The sequence below is a fragment of the Oncorhynchus nerka genome, linkage group LG7, assembly GCF_034236695.1.
Source record: "Oncorhynchus nerka isolate Pitt River linkage group LG7, Oner_Uvic_2.0, whole genome shotgun sequence".
In the NCBI taxonomy this organism is placed as follows: Eukaryota; Metazoa; Chordata; class Actinopteri; order Salmoniformes; family Salmonidae; genus Oncorhynchus; species Oncorhynchus nerka.
Window position 1 is genome coordinate 62,706,893 of NC_088402.1, and position 22,993 is coordinate 62,729,885.

General features: G+C 45.9%; 1 protein-coding gene across 1 annotated transcript in view; it reads left to right on the plus strand.

The window, feature by feature from the left end:
- The window catches only part of lamb2l (laminin, beta 2-like), a 66,127-nt gene that overhangs the window by 39,635 nt on the left and 3,499 nt on the right, over positions 1-22,993 (plus strand). The window contains exons 19-32 of the mRNA XM_029664431.2: positions 1,779-1,899; positions 2,173-2,365; positions 3,061-3,204; positions 6,258-6,489; positions 8,364-8,527; positions 8,654-8,878; positions 9,099-9,313; positions 9,406-9,502; positions 9,872-10,244; positions 10,458-10,642; positions 17,729-17,976; positions 22,109-22,324; positions 22,516-22,660; positions 22,761-22,968. Of these exons, the coding sequence (XP_029520291.2) occupies positions 1,779-1,899; positions 2,173-2,365; positions 3,061-3,204; positions 6,258-6,489; positions 8,364-8,527; positions 8,654-8,878; positions 9,099-9,313; positions 9,406-9,502; positions 9,872-10,244; positions 10,458-10,642; positions 17,729-17,976; positions 22,109-22,324; positions 22,516-22,660; positions 22,761-22,968 (2,766 nt within the window). The remainder of the gene's footprint in view (positions 1-1,778; positions 1,900-2,172; positions 2,366-3,060; positions 3,205-6,257; positions 6,490-8,363; positions 8,528-8,653; positions 8,879-9,098; positions 9,314-9,405; positions 9,503-9,871; positions 10,245-10,457; positions 10,643-17,728; positions 17,977-22,108; positions 22,325-22,515; positions 22,661-22,760; positions 22,969-22,993) is intronic.

The window sequence follows — 22,993 nt, forward strand, 5'->3', positions numbered from 1 at the left end:
TGTATGTCAGTGTGTGTGTGGTCTTTTGCTTATTACCCAGGTATAAATCTAACAGTGACTCCTATTATATTATCTAAACCTCTAGCAATGGTTACTATCCAGCTGATCATCTGGTAACTAAGGATTTCACAACATTCCTGAAGGGGTATTTTGGATATTTCACTGTTAGGATACAGAGGAGCCAATATACTGTCTCCTGTAACTTCGTTCTGGCCAAACACATGGGTGTGAGAGCACATTCTTCTGTTAAAGTAAATTGATACTGTATTGAGATTGAGTAACCGTGAAAACGCCCAGTCTAGGTGAGAGCAAGTCGCTGTCGGTTCACTGAGTTCCTTTTACATGTATTTAGCTGAGCGCATCCTTGAGATTGCAGATGGTTAAGATAAAAGCTTGCCAGACGATAACGCATGAATGATTTGTGCAGAGAAAATGTTCCCTGTGTGTATGGCTGTTCACAATGACAGTGAATAGGAGAACATGTACTTGATTACAGGTCATATACAGTACACTGCTATCAGCAATAAAGATGTAGACCTTGTTGTGTTCCGTTCCTCTGAACTTTGCTTTGGGAAATAGTCCTGCCACCACATTCTTCTGTATATGGACGTGCCTGTCCTGCAGCATGCTCTTTGTCCACACTCATTCTCTCACACTCTGTCAACCATCACCATGGAGACCGGCCTGTCCAACTCTTCCTCTCCTTCTCCACCCCATCTAATAAAGACTCTCTGACGGTCTACCTCTCTGTTTTTACCTGCCTAGTATGGTCTCTACCCCGGATATTCTCTGGTCAACCAACCTATACATATTGAGAAACTTCCCTTAGAATTAACTTCAGTGTAACGAAGAGTTCGTTCCCTCGCCCGGATCTTACTGGCTCACTGGACCGTGGCTCCCCCTGCTGTTCTGCTCTATGATTGGCGCCTCAGGCAGAACCAATTAGCAAAGTGACCCAAAACACAGACAGCGAGTCAGAAGTCAGACAGGATGCGAGGGCAGAGAGGGCAAACGAGGAGGGCACTAGGCATACAGTGACTGGTAGACTGGATCACACAGTCTTTGTTGAGAGTAGAGCGATTAAAGGGGTGGTGGGGTATAAACTCCTCCTCTTTATGAACTCAAAGGCCTGTTCTCAATTATTTGTGTGCAATTAGTTTCTGTGGAATGCAGCACATCTAAAAAACACACAATGGATAGGTTTTTTGTTACCCCATCTGTGTCTCCTTCTGTCTGTTTACCAGTGTTGAAGAGCAGGAGGAGAAAGGCCCTCTGACAGAGACTGTTCATCTGTCTCTTTCAATCAAGGGGTCCCAGACCTCCCTGTTTCATCCTGTCACTGTCCCTACTGTATATTTGTTTGTATAGTGTCTGTGGGTGACTATGCATGTTTGTATAGTGTCTGTGGTTGACTATGCATGTTTGTATAGTGTCTGTGGGTGACTATGCATGTTTGTATAGTGTCTGTGGGTGAGTATGTGTGTTTGTATAGTGTCTGTGGGTGAGTATGTGTGTATGTATAGTGTCTGTGGGTGAGTATTTGTGTTTTTATAGTGTTTGTGGGCGTGAATGTGTTTTTGTATTATGGATCCCCATTAGCTGCTGCCAAGGTCTGTGCATCATCTGGTGACAAGGCTAGCTTTGATTTCTTTCACTTTTATATTTCTGGCTGTATTTCTTTTCATCTTTAAAGGGCCATACGGCTGTGTCACAACTCACACGAGAACAATGTCATGTCAGAGTGTCTGCTAAGAGAATCTTTTTGTGTGACCCAACAGGTATGTCCAGATGCCCAGGCCTTTCTGCTTTGAGCCCAGTAACCGTTATGTCGTGGCCATCAGATTCCAGCGCCACGGAGTGTCCCAGAGACACCTGACCGCTTTCATCCTTGTTGATTCAGTGAGTCAGTCAGACTCTGGCGTGACAGCCCCGCATTAGATGGAGCTCATGTAAAACAGGAAGCAAAATGACCGTTTTATGTGTGTGAGGGAACAATCAGCAGTGATGTGATAATAACTGTTGACCAGATACCGCAACCTAGTGGTCTGAATACAAAAGTGCACTTACATTAAACGTAAGACCGCAATAGGTTCCAAATTCACTTTACATTTCATCTCCTTTCACCTCTCACTCACCTTCTTTACTACCTTTCATCCCTCCATTCCTCCCCAGCTGGTGCTGATCCCCAAGTACACGGAGCTGCTTGGTTTCCAGGGTAACGACCCTGCGGCGGAGGAGCGCCGTGATGAGATGGTGCGCTACATGTGTCTGGACTCCTTCATGGCCATGCCCATGCCCATGCTGGCAGAGATGTGCACCAAGCTCATCTGCAGCATCTCTGCCATCCTGCATGATGGAGCTCTGCGTGAGTGGACACTCAGCACAGCAACACACTGAACCGGGGGGTCAGGGGTCAAATATCAAAGGAAAGGGAACATTAGGCAACGCCTCCATTAATGCCTTCTTATCGAATACTGGGTATCAAATACTTCTCCGGTCCAACTATCAAATCACTTTACTTACCAATCTACTATTACAAGCTGCACTGTGATCAGTAACACAATGTAACCAGGGTTGCCAACAATTTTTCAGTAAGAATCGCTTGTTGGCTCCTTGATTTGTCGCTAGAAGTCGCTAGATTGCGTTTTGCGACGACGTCACAGCATCAATTTGCTGCGGTCCCCGACGTAGCGTTTTCGCCCCCCTCTCCCGCCACGCACCCCCTCCCCTTGTGCTTCTCTGCCTGTGTGTGCACCGTTGCTGTGACTTCTGTTGCAGCTTCTCCCACTCAAAGTCACTAAATTCTATCAAAACCATAGACATTTTCAGTGGCAAAACTCCTCAAAAGAAGCATGAAAAGTAGTGCATTTGTCACTAGCCTCTTTTACCAATAAAAGTCGCTGGAGTGGCCTAAAAATGTACTAAACATAACAACCAAGTTGCTAAATTGGCAACACTGAATGTAACTCTGTTGTAACACCATTTGATATGGTTTCCGTATGCCATCACCCATGGCTTGTTTGACTAAACACTTTTCTTCTCCTCTCATGTTCCCTACAGAATGTCAGTGCGACCCCCAGGGGTCTCTCAGTGCTGAGTGTGACAGGGTCGGAGGTCAGTGTCGCTGTAAACCCAACGTGATTGGACAACGGTGTGACCAATGTGCACCTGGCACCTACGGCTTTGGACCATATGGCTGTACCGGTGAGTGAGCACTGGCATCTTTCAGTCATGAATCATATCTTTGTTTAATATATACAGTGGGGCAAAAAAGTATTTAGTCAGCCACCAATTGTGCAAGTTCTCCTACTTAAAAAGATGAGAGAGGCCTGTAATTTTCATCATAGGTACACTTCAACTATGACAGACAAAATGGAGAAAAAAATCCAGAAAATCACATTGTAGGATTTTTAATGAATTTATTTGCAAATTATGGTGGAAAATAAGTATTTGGTCAATAACAAAAGTTTCTCAATACTTTGTTATATACCCTTTGTTGGCAATGACAGAGGTCAAACATTTTCTGTAAGTCTTCACACAGTTTTCACACACTGTTGCTGGTATTTTGGCCCATTCCTCCATGCAGATCTCCTCTAGAGCAGTGATGTTTTGGGGCTGTTGCTGGGCAACACAGACTTTCAACTCCCTCCAAAGATTTTCTATGGGGTTGCGATCTGGAGACTGGCTAGGCCACTCCAGGACCTTGAAATGCTTCTTACAAAGCCACTCCTTCGTTTCCCAGGCGGTGTGTTTGGGATCATTGTCATGCTGAAAGACCCAGCCACGTTTCATCTGTAATGCCCTTGCTGATGGAAGGAGGTTTTCACTCAAAATCTCACGATACATGGGCCCATTCATTCTTTCCTTTACACGGATCAGTCGTACCGGTCCCTTTGCAGAAAAACAGCCCCAAAGCATGATGTTTCCACCCCCCATGCTTCACAGTAGGTATGGTGTTCTTTGGATGCAACTCAGCATTCTTTGTCCTCCAAACACGACGAGTTGAGTTTTTACCAAAAAGTTTTATTTTGGTTTCATCTGACCATATGACATTCTCCCAATCTTCTTCTGGATCATCCAAATGCTCTCTAGCAAACTTCAGACGGGCCTGGACATGTACTGGCTTAAGCAGGGGGACACGTCTGGCACTGCAGGATTTGAGTCCCTGGCGGCGTAGTGTGTTACTGATGGTAGGCTTTGTTACTTTGGTCCCAGCTCTCTGCAGGTCATTCACTAGGTCCCCTCCGTGTGGTTCTGGGATTTTTGCTCACCTTTCTTGTGATAATTTTGACTCCACGGGGTGAGTTCTTGCGTGGAGCCCCAGATCGAGGGAGATTATCAGTGGTCTTGTATGTCTTACATTTCCTAATAAATGCTCCCACAGTTGATTTCTTCAAACCAAGCTGCTTACCTATTGCAGATTCAGTCTTCCCAGCCTGGTGCAGGTTTACAATTTTGTTTCTGCTGTCCTTTGACAGCTCTTTGGTCTTGGCCATAGTGGAGTTTGGAGTGTGACTGTTTGAGGTTGTGGACAGGTGTCTTTTATACTGATAACAAGTTCAAACAGGTGCCATTAATACAGGTAACGAGTGGAGGACAGAGGAGCCTCTTAAAGAAGGAGTTACAGTGTGAGAAATCTTGCTTGTTTGTAGGTGACCAAATACTTATTTTCCACCATAATTTTCAAATTAGAAGAAGCATTTCAAGGTCCTGGAGTGGCCTAGCCAGTCTCCAGATCTCAACCCCATAGAAAATCTTTGGAGGGAGTTGAAAGTCCGTGTTGCCCAGCAACAGGAATGGGCCAAAATACCAGCAACAGTGTGTGAAAACCTTGTGAAGACTTACAGAAAACGTTTGACCTCTGTCATTGCCAACAAAGGGTATATAACAAAGTATTGACATAAACTTTTGTTATTGACCAAATACTTTTTTTCCACCATAATTTGCAAATAAATTCTCTCATCTTTTTAAGTGGGAGAACAATCCAAAACTAAATCTAGAATCGGCTTCCTATATTGCAACAAAGCATCCTTCACTCATTCTGCCAAACATACCCTCGTAAAACTGACCATCCTACCGATCCTCGACTTCGGTGATGTCATCTATAAAATAGCCTTCAACACTCTACTCAACAAACTGGATGCAGTCTATCACAGTGCCATCTGTTTTGTCACCAAAGCCCCATACACTACCCACCACTGTGACCTGTACGCTCTCATTGGTTGGCCCTCGCTTCATACTCGTCGCCAAACCCACTGGCTCCAGATCATCTATAAGTCTTTGCTAGGTAAAGCCCTGCCTTATCTCAGCTCGCTGGTCACCATAGCAACACTCACCCGTAGCACACGCTCCAGCAGATATATTGCACTGGTCATCCCCAAAGCCAACACTTCCTTCGGCCGCCTTTCCTTCCAGTTCTCTGCTGCCAATGACTGGAACGAACTGCAAAAATCTCTGAAGCTGGAGACTCACATCTCCCTCACTAACTTTAAGTATCAGCTGTCAGAGCAGCTCACAGATCATTGCACCTGTACATAGACCATCTGTAAACAGCCCATCTATCTACCTACCTCATCCCCAAACAGTATTTATTTATTCATCTTGCTCCTTTGCACCCCAGTATCTGTATTTGCACATTCATCTTCTGCTTATCTATCACTCGTGTTTAATTGCTATATTGTAATTACTTTGCCACCATGGCCTATTTTTTGCCACAGGGATGCTGGCCCATGTTAACTCCAATGCTTCCCGCAGTTGTGTCAACTGTGGGTGGTGGACCATTCTTGATACACACAGGAAACTGTTGAGCGTGAAAAACCCAGTAGCGTTGCTGTTCTTGACACAAACCGGTGCGCCTGGCACCTACTACCATACCCCGTTCAATGGCACTTTCATATTTTGTCATTCAACCTCTGAATGGCACACATACACAATCCATGTCTCAATTGCCTCAAGGCTTAAAAATCATTGTTTAACCTGTCTTCTCCTCTTCATCTACACTGATTGAAGTGGATTTAACAAGTGACATAAGGGATCATATCTTTCACCTGAATTCAGCTGGTCAGTCTATGTCATGGAAAGTACATGTTTGGTACACTCAGTTTATATACTATATATGGCAGGTGCTACATCTTGTGTGTGTGTCAAACACTGGATAACCTCACACATCATCCAAAATACTATTTCCCCTTCTCTCTTTCTCCCTCTCCCTCTTTTTCTCCCTCCTCTCCCCTCTCTTTCTCCCCCTCCCTTCACAGCTTGTGACTGCCATTCCCAGGGCTCTCTGGGGCACCAGTGTGACCCGGTGACGGGGCAGTGCCCGTGCAGACAGGGGGCCAGTGGGCGCCAGTGTTCAGACTGCCAGCCTGGCCAGTGGGGCTTCCCCAGCTGCAGGCCATGCCAGTGTAACGGTCATACTGATGACTGCAACCCACAGACAGGGGAGTGCCAGACCTGCAGAGACTACACTGATGGACAGTACTGTGAAAGGTGGGCAGTGGGAGAGAGATAGACAGGGGAGTGCCAGACTTGCAGAGACTACACTGATGGACAGTACTGTGAAAGGTGGGCAGTGGGAGAGAGATAGACAGGGGAGTGCCAGACCTGCAGAGACTACACTGATGGACAGTACTGTGAAAGGTGGGCAGTGGGAGAGAGATAGACAGGGTAGTGCCAGACTTGCAGAGACTACACTGATGGACAGTACTGTGAAAGGTGGGCAGTGGGAGAGAGATAGACAGGGTAGTGCCAGACCTGCAGAGACTACACTGATGGACAGTACTGTGAAAGGTGGGCAGTGGGAGAGAGATAGACAGGGTAGTGCCAGACCTGCAGAGACTACACTGATGGACAGTACTGTGAAAGGTGGGCAGTGGGAGAGAGATAGACAGGGGAGTGCCAGACCTGCAGAGACTACACTGATGGACAGTACTGTGAAAGGTGGGCAGTGGGAGAGAGATAGACAGGGTAGTGCCAGACCTGCAGAGACTACACTGATGGACAGTACTGTGAAAGGTGGGCAGTGGGAGAGAGATAGACAGGGTAGTGCCAGACCTGCAGAGACTACACTGATGGACAGTACTGTGAAAGGTGGGCAGTGGGAGTGAGATAGACAGGGAGTGCCAGACCTGCAGAGACTACACTGATGGACAGTACTGTGAAAGGTGGGCAGTGGGAGAGAGATAGACAGGGTAGTGCCAGACCTGCAGAGACTACACTGATGGACAGTACTGTGAAAGGTGGGCAGTGGGAGAGAGATAGACAGGGTAGTGCCAGACCTGCAGAGACTACACTGATGGACAGTACTGTGAAAGGTGGGCAGTGGGAGAGAGATAGACAGGGTAGTGCCAGACCTGCAGAGACTACACTGATGGACAGTACTGTGAAAGGTGGGCAGTGGGAGAGAGATAGACAGGGTAGTGCCAGACCTGCAGAGACTACACTGATGGACAGTACTGTGAAAGGTGGGCAGTGGGAGAGAGATAGACAGGGTAGTGCCAGACCTGCAGAGACTACACTGATGGACAGTACTGTGAAAGGTGGGCAGTGGGAGAGAGATAGACAGGGGAGTGCCAGACCTGCAGAGACTACACTGATGGACAGTACTGTGAAAGGTGGGCAGTGGGAGTGAGATAGACAGGGTAGTGCCAGACCTGCAGAGACTACACTGATGGACAGTACTGTGAAAGGTGGGCAGTGGGAGAGAGATAGACAGGGTAGTGCCAGACCTGCAGAGACTACACTGATGGACAGTACTGTGAAAGGTGGGCAGTGGGAGTGAGATAGACAGGGTAGTGCCAGACCTGCAGAGACTACACTGATGGACAGTACTGTGAAAGGTGGGCAGTGGGAGAGAGATAGACAGGGTAGTGCCAGACCTGCAGAGACTACACTGATGGACAGTACTGTGAAAGGTGGGCAGTGGGAGAGAGATAGACAGGGTAGTGCCAGACCTGCAGAGACTACACTGATGGACAGTACTGTGAAAGGTGGGCAGTGGGAGAGAGATAGACAGGGTAGTGCCAGACCTGCAGAGACTACACTGATGGACAGTACTGTGAAAGGTGGGCAGTGGGAGTGAGATAGACAGGGTAGTGCCAGACCTGTAGAGACTACACTGATGGACAGTACTGTGAAAGGTGGGCAGTGGGAGTGAGATAGACAGGGTAGTGCCAGACCTGCAGAGACTACACTGATGGACAGTACTGTGAAAGGTGGGCAGTGGGAGTGAGATAGACAGGGTAGTGATTGGTAGTGTGGTTGGATCAGATAGTTGTTTGATCAGTAATAGTACAATAGATAATATTGTGATGATGGGTAATGCACAATACTCAAATGCACATGTTCTGTCCCTCCCTGCTCAGGTGTGTGAATGGTTTCTTTGGGAACCCAGTGCTGGGGTCTGGAGATCACTGTCGACCATGTCCCTGTCCTGGGAACCCAGGAAGTGGACACTCCAATGGGGACTCCTGTCACACGGACATCTCATCCAATCAGATCCTCTGCAACTGTAAACAGGGCTATACAGGCGAGTCCCAATGATACAGTTTAGCTCATGAAAAAATGCATCCCAGCTTGGTTTATCGGCATTTAACTTATTTACCTAAACCTAACCCCTAAACTCTAACCTAACCTAACCCCTTCCCTACCCTAGGCCCTCGCTGTGAACGCTGTGCCCCTGGTTACTATGGCAACATTGAGCACCCAGGCGGGCAGTGCCTCCCGTGCCAGTGCAGTGGCAACATCGACACCCAGGACCCAGAGTCATGTGACCCCAGGACAGGACAATGCCTGAGGTGCCTGTACAACACGGACGGCGCCTCCTGCTCCGACTGTAAACCTGGTTACTATGGCAACGCCCTGGCCCAGGACTGCAGGCGTGAGTTACTCCATGACAATAGATAGTTGAACCTCCTTTGAGTTCTGTCTCTGTGTTTTCTTATCTGTGTAAGGGACTGGTCATGCCCACTGGAAACAAACCATTGTCATTGGTGATGATACGTGTCTGCAGGGCACATGCGCTACAGTATAGAGTACGACCTTCTCTGCTCTGTGAGTGTTGTATTGCGTCTGACATTTGTGTCTTATTCCATCTGCAGGTTGCACATGTGTAACAGCAGGTACACAGCAGTCCTACTGCACTGACGGTCATTGCCACTGTGACAGACAGACAGGAGCATGCCCGTGTCGGGACAACGTGGTCGGCCACAACTGTGACCAGTGTGCCCCCGACTACTGGAACTATGGCACAGACAGAGGGTGTGAGCGCTGTGGCTGCCACCCTCTGCACGCTATGGGATCACATTGCAACATGGTAGGCCCTATAGTTGGGAAAGGCAGTTTTACATACTTTTGTTTCATGTACTTGACTTTATCAGTGGTATCCCTCTCTCTGTCTGCCTGTAGTTTAGTGGACAGTGTCACTGTCAGCAAGGCTTTGGGGGAAGGCAGTGCACTGAGTGTGAGCAGTTCCATTGGGGAGACCCACGTGTGCAGTGTGAAGGTGATCACATGACACAGTTCAATAAGCTTTTCAGAGTCTGTCTTTAATTCTATATTCTGCATTACTGCCATCTTCATATTCACTATGTATATCTTCATGTGTATCTCTCTCCCCTCTCCATCTCTCTCCATCTCTCTCTCCCTCTCCATCTCTCTCCCCTCTCCATCTCTCTCTCCCTCTCCATCTCTATCCCCCTCTCCATCTCTCTCCATCTCTCTACTCCCTCTCCATCTCTCTCCCCCTCTCCATCTCTCTCCACTTCTCCATCTCTCCCCCTCAATCTCTCTCCCCTCTCCATCTTCTTACTCTATCTCTCTCCATCTCTCTACTCCCTCTCCATCTCTCTACTCCCTCTCCCTCTTCCCTCAGAGTGTAACTGTCACCCTCTGGGCTCGGAGATGGCCCAGTGTGACCGTGTGACAGGGGTGTGTGAGTGTAGGGAAGGGGCGGTGGGGCGGCGGTGTGACGAGTGTGCCCGCGGGTTCACCGGGGTATTCCCTAAGTGTGTCCGGTGCCACCCCTGCTTTGAGCTGTGGGACGACGCAGTGTGTATGATCCGCCGGAACCTGGACCACATCCGTTACGACATCCAGAGGATCCTGGAGAGCGGTGAGACGCCCGGCGTGGGCGACAAACGCATCCTCGAGCTGGAGAACAAACTGGCCCAGGTACAGGACCTGATCCGAGACGGAGACTGGGACAGACTACACCAGCTGATTGGCCAGTCCATCGATGACCTCAGGTAACAGCGTCATACTGTACTGTACTGTAGGTGGCACTAGACTGGAAGTGCTCTTTGACCTCTTGCAGTATAGAGCAGTTCAATCCACTGATGACATACTGACATAAAGTACATACATAAAACCGGATTCTGTGTGAAAATGACAATGCCCACTGTCTATGGACTGAGTCATATGAGAAGTCAGATGTCCAACACGACTATGTGGCATTCCAGAGCAGAGATAGCTCTGACTGACGGACGTTTGATGGGTGTGGCCCGGGAGCTGAATGGGACAGCGGTGCAGGACGAGGTACTAAGGCGGAACCTGACCCAGATGGAGAGAGAACTCAGGGACCTCAACACCACTCTGATGCACCACCTCCAAAAACAGGAGAACAACCTCAGCTCTGGTTTCCAAGGTAATGCCTTCCTCTTGACCCGCTCTTCTTCCCCAGTCACCTAACCCTAAAACTAACACTAGCCCCTAACCCTAAAACTAACCCTAGCTCCTAACCCTAAAACTAACCCTAGCTCCTAACCCTAAAACTAACCCTAGCTCCTAACCCTAAAACTAACCCTAGGTCCTAACCCTAAAACTAACCCTAGCTCCTAACCCTAAAACTAACCCTAGCTCCTAACCCTAAAACTAACCCTAGCCCCTAACCCTAAAACTAACCCTAGGTCCTAACCCTAAAACGAACCCTAGCTCCTAACCCTAAAACTAACCCTAGCTCCTAACCCTAAAACTAACCCTAGCTCCTAACCCTATAACTAACCCTAGCTCCTAACCCTAAAACTAACCCTAAAACTAACCCTAGCTCCTAACCCTAAAACTAACCCTAGCTCCTAACCCTAAAACTAACCCTAGCTCCTAACCCTAAAACTAACCCTAGCTCCTAACCCTAAAACTAACCCTAGCTCCTAACCCTAAAACTAACCCTAGCTCCTAACCCTAAACCTAACCCTAGCTCCTAACCCTAAAACTAACCCTAAACCTAACCCTAGCTCCTAACCCTAAAACTAACCCTAGCTCCTAACCCTAAAACGGTTGAATTGACGTGGTTTGGGTATGAAAAGTCTGACACGGACCAGAAAACTGTCCACTGCTATAAATATGCTCCAGGCCGGTCGCGACAACAGGCTCAAACACCACTAACCTCTTTCATCACCTACGCAAGAATCATGTGAAACAGTACAGATGAGACCCCAAAAAGTACAGTTGAGTGCTCAGAACAAACCCCGACTCAGACGTTGCAAGAGGCTTTTGCCCTCGTCACACCATATGGTAAAGAATCACGAAGATGGAAGGAGATAACAGCTGCCGTTACAACTTACATCTGCAAAAACATGGCCCCAATTTACACGGCCGAGAAATGGGGGTTTCATGAGTTGGTGCTAACACTCGATCCAAGGTACCAAATGCAAATTGATATGTGAAACATATTAATGCCAAAATAACATGCAAAACAGGAAAGCCCCCAAAAATATATACAGTTGAAGTCGGAAGTTTACATACACCGTAGCCAAATACATTTTACGAAATTTTTCACATTTCCTGACATTTAATCTGAGTAAAAATACCCTGTTTTAGGTCAGTTAGGATCCCCACTTCATTTTAAGAATGTGAAATGTGGGAATAATAGTAGAGAGAATCATTTATTTCAGCTTTTATTTCTTTCATCACATTCCCAGTGGGTCAGAAGTTTACATACACTCAATTAGTATTTGGTAGCATTGCCTTTAAATTGTTTAACTTGGGTCAAACGTTTCAGGTAGCCTTCCACAAGCTTCCCACAATAAGTTGGGTGAATTTTGGCCCATTCCTCCTGACAGAGCTGGTGTATCTGAGTCAGGTTTGTAAGCCTCCTTGCTCGCACACGCTTTTTCACTTCTGCCCACACATTTTCTATGGGATTGAGGTCAGGGCTTTGTAATGGCCACTCCAATACCTTGACTTTGTTGTCCTTATGCCATTTTGCCACAACTTTGGAAGTATGTTTGGGGTCATTGTCCATTTGGAAGACCTATTTGCGACCAAGCTTTAACTTCCTGACTGACTCTTTGCAAACTGGAATCCACATATCCTGAGGCTGCATTCATTGAAGCTGGGGATTTTAACAAGGCTAATCTGAAAACAAGACTCCCTAAATTGTATCAGCATATCGATTGCGCAACCAGGGCTGGTAAAATCTTGGATCATTGCTATTCTAACTTCCGCGATGCAGATAAGGCCCTGCCCCACCCTCCTTTCGGAAAAGCTGACCACGACTCCATTTTGTTGCTCCCTGCCTACAGACAAAAGCTAAAACAAGAAGCTCCCACGCTGAGGTCTGTTCAACGCTGGTCCGACCAATCTGATTCCACGCTCCAAGACTGCTTCCATCACGTGGACTGGGAAATGTTTTGTATTGCGTCACATTGATGAATACGCTGATTCGGTGAGCGAGTTCATTAGAACGTGCGTTGAAGATGTCGTTCCCATAGCAACGATTAAAACATTCCCAAACCAGAAACTGTGGATTGATGGCAGCATTTGCGTGAAACTGAAAGCGCGAACCACTGCTTTTAATCAGGGCAAGGTGACCGGAAACATGACCGAATACAAACAGTGTAGCTATTCCCTCCGCAAGGCAATCAAACAAGCTAAGCGTCAGTATAGAGACAAAGTAGAATCGCAATTCAACGGCTCAGACACAAGAGGTATGTGGCAGGGTCTACAGTCAATCACGGATTACAAAAAGAAAACCAGCCCAGTCACGGACCAGGATGCCTTGCTCCCAGGCAGACTAAATAACTTTTTTGCCCGCTTTGAGGACAATACAGTGCCACTGACACGGCCCGCAACCAAAACATGCAGACTCTCCTTCACTGCAGCCGAGGTGAGTAAAACATTTAAACGTGTTAACCCTCGCAAGGCTGCAGGCCCAGACGGCATCCCCAGCCGCGCCCTCAGAGCATGCGCAGACCAGCTGGCTGGTGTGTTTACGGACATATTCAATCAATCCCTATCCCAGTCTGCTGTTCCCACATGCTTCAAGAGGGCCACCATTGTTCCTGTTCCCAAGAAAGCTAAGGTAACTGAGCTAAACGACTACCGCCCCGTAGCACTCACTTCCGTCATCATGAAGTGCTTTGAGAGACTCGTCAAGGACCATATAACCTCCACCCTACCTGACACCCTAGACCCACTCCAATTTGCTTACCACCCAAATAGGTCCACAGACGATGCAATCTCAACCACACTGCACACTGCACACTGCCCTAACCCATCTGGACAAGAGGAATACCTATGTGAGAATGCTGTTCATCGACTACAGCTCAGCATTTAACACCATAGTACCCTCCAAACTCATCATCAAGCTCGAGACCCTGGGTCTCGACCCCGCCCTGTGCAACTGGGTACTGGACTTCCTGACGGGCCGCCCCCAGGTGGTGAGGGTAAGTAACAACATCTCCACCCCGCTGAATCTCAACACTGGGGCCCCACAAGGGTGCGTTCTGAGCCCTCTCCTGTACTCCCTGTTCACCCACGACTGCGTGGCCACGCACGCCTCCAACTCAATCATCAAGTTTGCGGACGACACAACAGTGGTAGGCTTGATTACCAACAACGACGAGACGGCCTACAGGGAGGAGGTGAGGGCCCTCGGAGTGTGGTGTCAGGAAAATAACCTCACACTCAACATCAACAAAACTAAGGAGATGATTGTGGACTTCAGGAAACAGCAGAGGGAACACCCCCCTATCCACATCGATGGAACAGTAGTGGAGAGGGTAGTAAGCTTTAACCTGCTGCGACGAGCAATCCCGTATCCGGGATCCTATTTATAGCCTCAAGCTCATTACCATAACGCAACGTTAACTATTCATGAAAATCGCAAATGAAATGAAATAAATATATTAGCTCTCAAGCTTAGCCTTTTGTTAACAACACTCTCATCTCAGATTTTCTAAATATGCTTTTGAACCATAGCTAAACAAGCATTTGTGTAAGAGTATTGATAGCCTAGCATAGCATTAAGCCTGGCATTCAGCATTCACAAAAACAAGAAAAGCATTCAAATAAAATCATTTACCTTTGAAGAACTTCAGATGTTTTCAATGAGGAGACTCTCAGTTAGATAGCAAATGTTCAGTTTTTCCAAAAAGATTATTTGTGTAGGACAAATCGCTCCGTTTTGTTCATCACGTTTGGCTACGAAAAAAACCTGTATCCAGGAGTGTAATTATCTCTGCAAGCTCATTAGCATAACGCAACGTCAACTATTCATGAAAATCGCAAGTTCCTCGGCGTACACATCACAGACAAACTGAATTGGTCCACCCACACAGACAGCATCATGAAGAAGGCGCAGCAGCGCCTCTTCAACCTCAGGAGGCTGAAGAAATTCGGCTTGTCACCAAAAGCACTCACAAACTTCTACAGATGCACAATCGAGAGCATCCTGTCGGGCTGTATCACCGCCTGGTACGGCAACTGCTCCGCCCACAACCGTAAGGCTCTCCAGAGGGTAGTGAGGTCTGCACAATGCATCACCGGGGGCAAACTACCTGCCCTCCAGGACACCTACACCACCCGATGTCACAGGAAGGCCATAAAGATCATCAAGGACAACAACCACCCGAGCCACTGCCTGTTCACCCCGCTATCGTCCAGAAGGCGAGGTCAGTACAGGTGCATCAAAGCTGGGACCGAGAGACTGAAAAACAGCTTCTATCTCAAGGCCATCAGACTGTTAAACAGCCACCACTGACATTGAGTGGCTGCTGCCAACACACTGACTCAACTCCAGCCACTTTAATAATGGGAATTGATGGGAATTGATGTAAAATATATCACTAGCCACTTTAAACAATGCTACTTAATATAATAATGTTTATATACCCTACATTATTTATCTCATATGTATACGTATATACTGTACTCTATATCATCTACTGCATCTTTATGTAATACATGTATCACTAGCCACTTTAAACTATGCCACTTTGTTTACATACTCATCTGATATGTATATACTGTACTCGATACCATCTACTGCATCTTGCCTATGCCGCTCTGTACCATCACTCATTCATATATCTTTATGTACATATTCTTTATCCCTTTACACTTGTGTATAAGGTAGTAGTTTTGGAATTGTTAGCTAGATTACTCGTTGGTTATTACTCGTTGGTTATTATACTGCATTGTCGGAACTAGAAGCACAAACATTTCGCTACACTCGCATTAACATCTGCTAACCATGTGTATGTGACAAATAAAATTTGATTTGATTTGATGTCTTGAGATGTTGCTTCAATATATCCACATAATTTTCCTTCTCATGATGCCATCTATTTTGTGAAGTGCACCAGTCCCTCCTGCAGCAAAGCACCCCCACAACATGATGCTGCCACCCCCGTGCTTCACGGTTGGGATGATGTTCTTCGGCTTGCAAGCCTCTCCCTTTTTCCTCCAAACATAACGATGGCCATTATGGCCAAACAGTTCTATTTTTGTTTCATCAGACCAGAGGACATTTCTCCAAAAAGTACGATCTTTGTCCCCATGTGCAGTTGCAAACCGTAGTATGTTTTTATTATGGCGGTTTTGGAGCAGTGGCTTCTTCCTTGCTGAGCAGCCTTTCACGTGATGTCAATATAGGACTCATTTTACTGTGGATATAGATACTTTTCTACCTGTTTCCTCCAGCATCTTCACAAGGTCCTTTGCTGTTGTTCTGGGATTGATTTGCACTTTTTCGCACCAAAGTACGTTAATCTCTAGGAGACAGAACGCGTCTCCTTCCTGAGCGGTATGACGGCTGTGTGGTATCATGGTGTTTATACTTGCGTACTATTGTGAACGTGGGTACCTTTGGGTACTTGGAAATTGCTCCCAAGGATGAACCAGACTTGTGGAGGTCTACAATTTGGCTGATTTCTTTTGATTTTCCCATGATGTCAAGCAAAGGTGCACTGAGTTTGAAGGTAGGCGTTGAAATACATCCACAGGTACATCTCCAATTGACTCAAATGATGTCAATTTGTCTATCAGAAGCGACTAAAGCCATTACATAATTTTCTGGAATTTTCCAAGCTGTTTAAAGGCACAGTCAATTTAGTGTATGTAAACTTCTGACCCACTGGAATTGTGATGCAGTGAATTATAAGTGAAATAATCTGTCTGTAAACAATTGTTGTTAAAAATGACTTGTGTCATGCACAAAGTAGATGTCCTTACCGACTTGCCAAAACTATAGTTTGTTAACAAGAAATTTGTAGTGGTTGAAAAACGAGTTTTAATGACTCCAACCTAAGTGTATGTAAACTTCCTAGTTCAACTGTATATATATATATATATATATATATTTTAGGCCTATATTTATTTTGTTTGCAACTATAGTTGAAGTGTTTACTATTTACTTTTTTAGATTTTATTTTATTTGTTTATTTTATTTATTATTTATATATTTTATTAATATTTTATATTTTGTTACCTGCTTAATTGAAAATGTGCACAAAGGTTCTAAATCAAATCAAATCAAATGTATTTATATATAGCCCTTCGTACATCAGCTGATATATCAAAGTGCTGTACAGAAACCCAGCCTAAAACCCCAAACAGCAAGCAATGCAGGTGTAGAAGCACGGTGGCTAGGAAAAACTCCCTAGAAAGGCCAAAACCTAGGAAGAAACCTAGAGAGGAACCAGGCTATGTGGGGTGGCCAGTCCTCTTCTGGCTGTGCCGGGTGGAGATTATAACAGAACATGGCCAAGATGTTCAAATGTTCATAAATGACCAGCATGGTCAAATAATAATAAGGCAGAACAGTTGAAACTGGAGCAGCAGCACGGCCAGGTGGACTGGGGACAGCAAGGAGTCATCATGTCAGGTAGTCCTGAGGCATGGTCCTAGGGCTCAGGTCCTCCGAGAGAGAGAAAGAAAGAGAGAAAGAGAGAATTAGAGAAAGCACACTTAAATTCACACAGGACACCGAATAGGACAGGAGAAGTACTCCAGATATAACAAACTGATCCTAGCCCCCCGACACATAAACTACTGCAGCATAAATACTGGAGGCTGAGACAGGAGAAATATGAGGAGAAATAAAAGGAGAAATATGAGTAAGTTACATTTTATTTCTTCAGTATAATTCAAAATGTAATAGGAAATACGCCTTTACATGTGGTCATTTTAAATAAACTATTTATTCATTGAATTTACAGAAAATGTGCTATATTGTGATATCTATCATTATCGGGATAGGAAATGACCTATATTAGGATAAGAGATTTTGGCCATATCGCCCAGCCCTATCGTGGGGACTAACAAAATGCCTCCTATTGGTCCACTTTTTGTATGTTTACTATACTTATGGGGACTTCTAGTATAATTAAACACACACATTAAGATGTAGTGCACATACAAAGGTACCCACACTGGCACACATACACATTTATTTACTCTTCAGTTAGTCTCTTTCATTCATGTCTTTCGCCTTGTTCTTGTCCCGTCCCAGATCAGTTTGACAATGTGAAGAAGTACTACAGTGAGTCCCAGAAGGCTCAACAGAAGTGCAACGCCTCAGTGTCTGGTCCTTTCAGCCCTGTGGAGGAGTCTAAAGCAACACGCGCACACACCGAGGACCTCCTGAACAAGAGGCAGGATAAGTTCCTGCGCATGGTGGCGGCCCAGAAGAAATCATTGTCAGAGCTGCAGAACAAAGCCCAGGACGTAGACAAAAAAGTCCACCACCTGAGCCACAAGGTACACTCTTAGAAAAGAAGGTGCTAACTATAGCCATAAAGGGTTCAAAAATTGACCCCGAAAGGGGAACCCTCTGAAAATATTTTTGGGGGGGTTGAAAGTGGAACACTTTCACTAATCCAAAGTTCTACGTGGAACTCTTTCACTAATACAAAGTTTTACGTGGAACTCTTTCACTAACACAAAGTTGTACGTGGAACTCTTTCACTAACACAAAGTTCTATGTGGAACTCTTTCACTAATATAAAGTTCTATGTGGAACTCTTTCACCAACACAAAGTTGTACGTGGAACTCTTTCACTAACACAAAGTTCTATGTGGAACTCTTTCACTAATATAAAGTTCTATGTGGAACTCTTTCACTAACACAAAGTTGTACGTGGAACTCTTTCACTAACACAAAGTTCTACGTGGAACTCTTTCACTAACACAAAGTTCTATGTGGAACTCTTTCACCGGATGTTCTAGCTGTGTCTGAATCCTGGCTTAGGAAGACCACCAAAAATTCAGAAATTTTAATTCCAAACTACAACATTTTCAGACAAGATAGAACTGCCAAAGGGGGCGGTGTTGCAATCTACTGCAAAGATAGCCTGCAGAGTTCTGTCCTACTATCCAGGTCTGTACCCAAACAATTTGAACTTCTACTTTTAAAAATCCACCTCTCTAAAAACAAGTCTCTCACCGTTGCCGCCTGCTATAGACCACCCTCTGCCCCCAGCTGTGCTCTGGACACCATATGTGAACTGATTGCCCCCCATCTATCTTCAGAGCTCGTGCTGCTAGGCGACCTAAACTGGAACATGCTTAACACCCCAGCCATCCTACAATCTAAACTTGATGCCCTCAATCTCACACAAATTATCAATGAACCTACCAGGTACCCCCCCAAAGCCTTAAACACGGGCACCCTCATAGATATCATCCTAACCAACTTCCCCTCTAAATACACCTCTGCTGTCTTCAACCAAGATCTCAGCGATCACTGCCTCATTGCCTGCATCCGTAATGGGTCAGCGGTCAAACGACCTCCACTCATCACTGTAAAACGCTCCCTGAAACACTTCAGCGAGCAGGCCTTTCTAATCGACCTGGCCGGGGGATCCTGGAAGGATATTGATCTCATCCCGTCAGTAGAGGATGCCTGGATATTTTTTTTAAATGCCTTCCTAACAATCTTAAATAAACATGCTCCATTCAAGAAAATTAGAACCAGGAACAGATATAGCCCTTGGTTCTCCCCAGACCTGACTGCCCTTAACCAACACAAAAACATCCTATGGCGTTCTGCATTAGCATCGAACAGCCCCCGTGATATGCAGCTGTTCAGGGAAGCTAGAAACCGTTATACACAGGCAGTTAGAAAAGCCAAGGCTAGCTTTTTCAAGCAGAAATTTGCTTCCTGCAACACTAACTCAAAAAAGTTCTGGGACACTGTAAAGTCCATGGAGAATAAGAACACCTCCTCCCAGCTGCCCACTGCACTGAAGATAGGAAACACTGTCACCACTGATAAATCCACCATAATTGAGAATTTCAATAAGCATTTTTCTACGGCTGGCCATGCTTTCCACCTGGCAACTCCTACCCCGGTCAACAGCACTGCACCCCCAACAGCAACTCGCCCAAGCCTTCCCCATTTCTCCTTCTCCCAAATCCATTCAGCTGAAGTTCTGAAAGAGCTGAAAAATCTGGACCCCTACAAATCAGCCGGGCTAGACAATCTGGACCCTTTCTTTCTAAAATTATCTGCCGAAATTGTTGCCACCCCTATTACTAGCCTGTTCAACCTCTCTTTCGTGTCATCTGAGATTCCCAAAGATTGAAAGCAGCTGCGGTCATCCCCCTCTTTAAAGGGGGGACACTCTTGACCCAAACTGTTACAGACCTATATCTATCCTACCATGCCTTTCTAAGGTCTTCGAAAGCCAAGTCAACAAACAGATTACCGACCATTTCGAATCTCACCATACCTTCTCTGCTATGCAATCTGGTTTCAGAGCTGGTCATGGGTGCACCTCAGCCACGCTCAAGGTCCTAAACGATATCTTAACCGCCATCGATAAGAAACATTACTGTGCAGCCGTATTCATTGATCTGGCCAAGGCTTTCGACTCTGTCAACCACCGCATCCTCATCGGCAGACTCGACAGCCTTGGTTTCTCAAATGATTGCCTCGCCTGGTTCACCAACTACTTCTCTGATAGAGTTCAGTGTGTCAAATCGGAGGGTCTGCTGTCCGGACCTCTGGCAGTCTCTATGGGGGTGCCACAGGGTTCAATTCTTGGACCGACTCTCTTCTCTGTATACATCAATGAGGTCGCTCTTGCTGCTGGTGAGTCTCTGATCCACCTCTACGCAGACGACACCATTCTGTATACTTCCGGCCCTTCTTTGGACACTGTGTTAACAACCCTCCAGGCAAACTTCAATGCCATACAACTCTCCTTCCGTGGCCTCCAATTGCTCTTAAATACAAGTAAAACTAAATGCATGCTCTTCAACCGATCGCTACCTGCACCTACCCGCCTGTCCAACATCACTACTCTGGACGGCTCTGACTTAGAATACGTGGACAACTACAAATACTTAGGTGTCTGGTTAGACTGTAAACTCTCCTTCCAGACCCATATCAAACATCTCCAATCCAAAGTTAAATCTAGAATTGGCTTCCTATTTCGCAACAAAGCATCCTTCACTCATGCTGCCAAACATACCCTTGTAAAATTGACCATCCTACCAATCCTCGACTTTGGCGATGTCATTTACAAAATAGCCTCCAATACCCTACTCAACAAATTGGATGCAGTCTATCACAGTGCAATCCGTTTTGTCACCAAATCCCCATATACTACCCACCATTGCGACCTGTACGCTCTCGTTGGCTGGCCCTCGCTTCATACTCGTCGCCAAACCCACTGGCTCCATGTCATCTACAAGACCCTGCTAGGTAAAGTCCCCCTTATCTCAGCTCGCTGGTCACCATAGCATCTCCCACCTGTAGCACACGCTCCAGCAGGTATATCTCTCTAGTCACCCCCAAAACCAATTCTTTCTTTGGCCGCCTCTCCTTCCAGTTCTCTGCTGCCAATGACTGGAACGAACTACAAAAATCTCTTAAATTGGAAACACTTATCTCCCTCACTAGCTTTAAGCACCAACTGTCAGAGCATCTTACAGATTACTGCACCTGTACATAGCCCACCTATAATTTAGCCCAAACAACTACCTCTTTCCCAACTGTATTTAATTAATTTATTTATTTTGCTCCTTTGCACCCCATTATTTTTATTTCTACTTTGCACATTCTTCCATTGCAAAATTACCATTCCAGTGTTTTACTTGCTATATTGTATTTACTTTGCCACCATGGCCTTTTTTGCCTTTACCTCCCTTCTCACCTAATTTGCTCACATTGTATATAGACTTGTTTTTTTTACTGTATTATTGACTGTATGTTTGTTTTCCATGTGTAACTCTGTGTCGTTGTATGTGTCGAACTGCTTTGCTTTATCTTGGCCAGGTCGCAATTGTAAATGAGAACTTGTTCTCAACTTGCTTACCTGGTTAAATAAAGGTGAAATAAAAAAATAAAAAAAACTAACACAAAGTTCTACATGGAACTCTTTCACTAACACAAAGTGATACGTGGAACTCTTTCACTAACACAAAGTGATACGTGGAACTCTTTCACTAAGACAAAGTTCTACGTGGAACTCTTTCACTAACACAAAGTTCTACATGGAACTCTTTCACTAAGACAAAGTTCCAAGTGGAACTTTCACTAACACAAAGTTCTACATGGAACTCTTTCATTTATACAAAGTTCTACGTGGAACTCTTTCAACACAAAAAAGTTCTAAGGTTCTTGTTATCCTATAGGGACAAACAAATAACCCTTTTTTCTAAGAGTGTAGGGGCCTGTAGGGGACAATGTAGTGGGGTCTATATCCTAAAGGGAAGCTAGTCGCCTTTCTTAGCAGGACGGTCATCCCTGTCACATAGAGCTAACTGTCAGACCTGTCATGATTTCACTAGTGACAATTGTTACACTATCCCTGCCCTAGATATGTACCCTGTAGCTCTCAGTGTCTGACTCTGACCCCACCTGTGTTGTTGTTGTTTTTTCCAGGTATGTGGTGGCCATTCCAATGCCAGCTCCAATGGCACATGCCACGACAGCCCATGTGGGGGTGCTGGTTGTCGTGACAATGACGGCCGGCGGGTGTGTGGAGGGGACGGGTGTGACGGGACTGTTAGCGCCTCCCTAAAGGGACTGAAACATGCCAATGATGTCTCAGACAACCTGACTGCTGCCAGTGAGGATCTCCAGGGTATGGCTAAGAAGGTCTGTCTGCCTAAATATCTCACATGTACTATACCTCTGCATGCATGTACTGTAAGCTGAATCGCTGAGCAAAATCTGCCGTTTAACTTCTCTAAAAGGGGATGTATTATGTGTTTGTCAGCGCTCTTGTAAGCCTAGCATGTTTTGTATATGTGTTGCATATACCGTAATCCCCAGTTTTATGTTTCCAGCTCCAGGACATTGCTATGCTGACCCAGGATGTGAAGAATCAAGCCATGGACACCCTGGACAAAGCCCAGAAGAAGAAGGACTTATTTGAAAACTCCAATAAAAAACTCAAGGAATTCATTCAGAAGATCAAAGATTTCCTGACTGGTTTGTTAATGCCAGTAACCTTTCAGGTAACTTCTCTCTGTGGACACGTCTTATGATATGAAATTGATCATGGTCCTTCTCCACTGTGTGTTGTGTACAGAGGAGGGTGCGGACCCAGAGAGCATAGAGAAGGTGGCTCAGCAGGTGCTGGCCATATCTCTTCCTGTCAACAGAACCACTCTGGACAGCATGGTCCAGCAGATTAAAGACAACATTAACAACCTGACAGATGTAGAAGGGGTCTTCAACCACACCTCCCAGCAACTCCACCAGGCCAAGGAGCTGCTCAACCGAGCTAAGGATGCCAAGTAAGACAGAGGCAAAGCGAGGCCT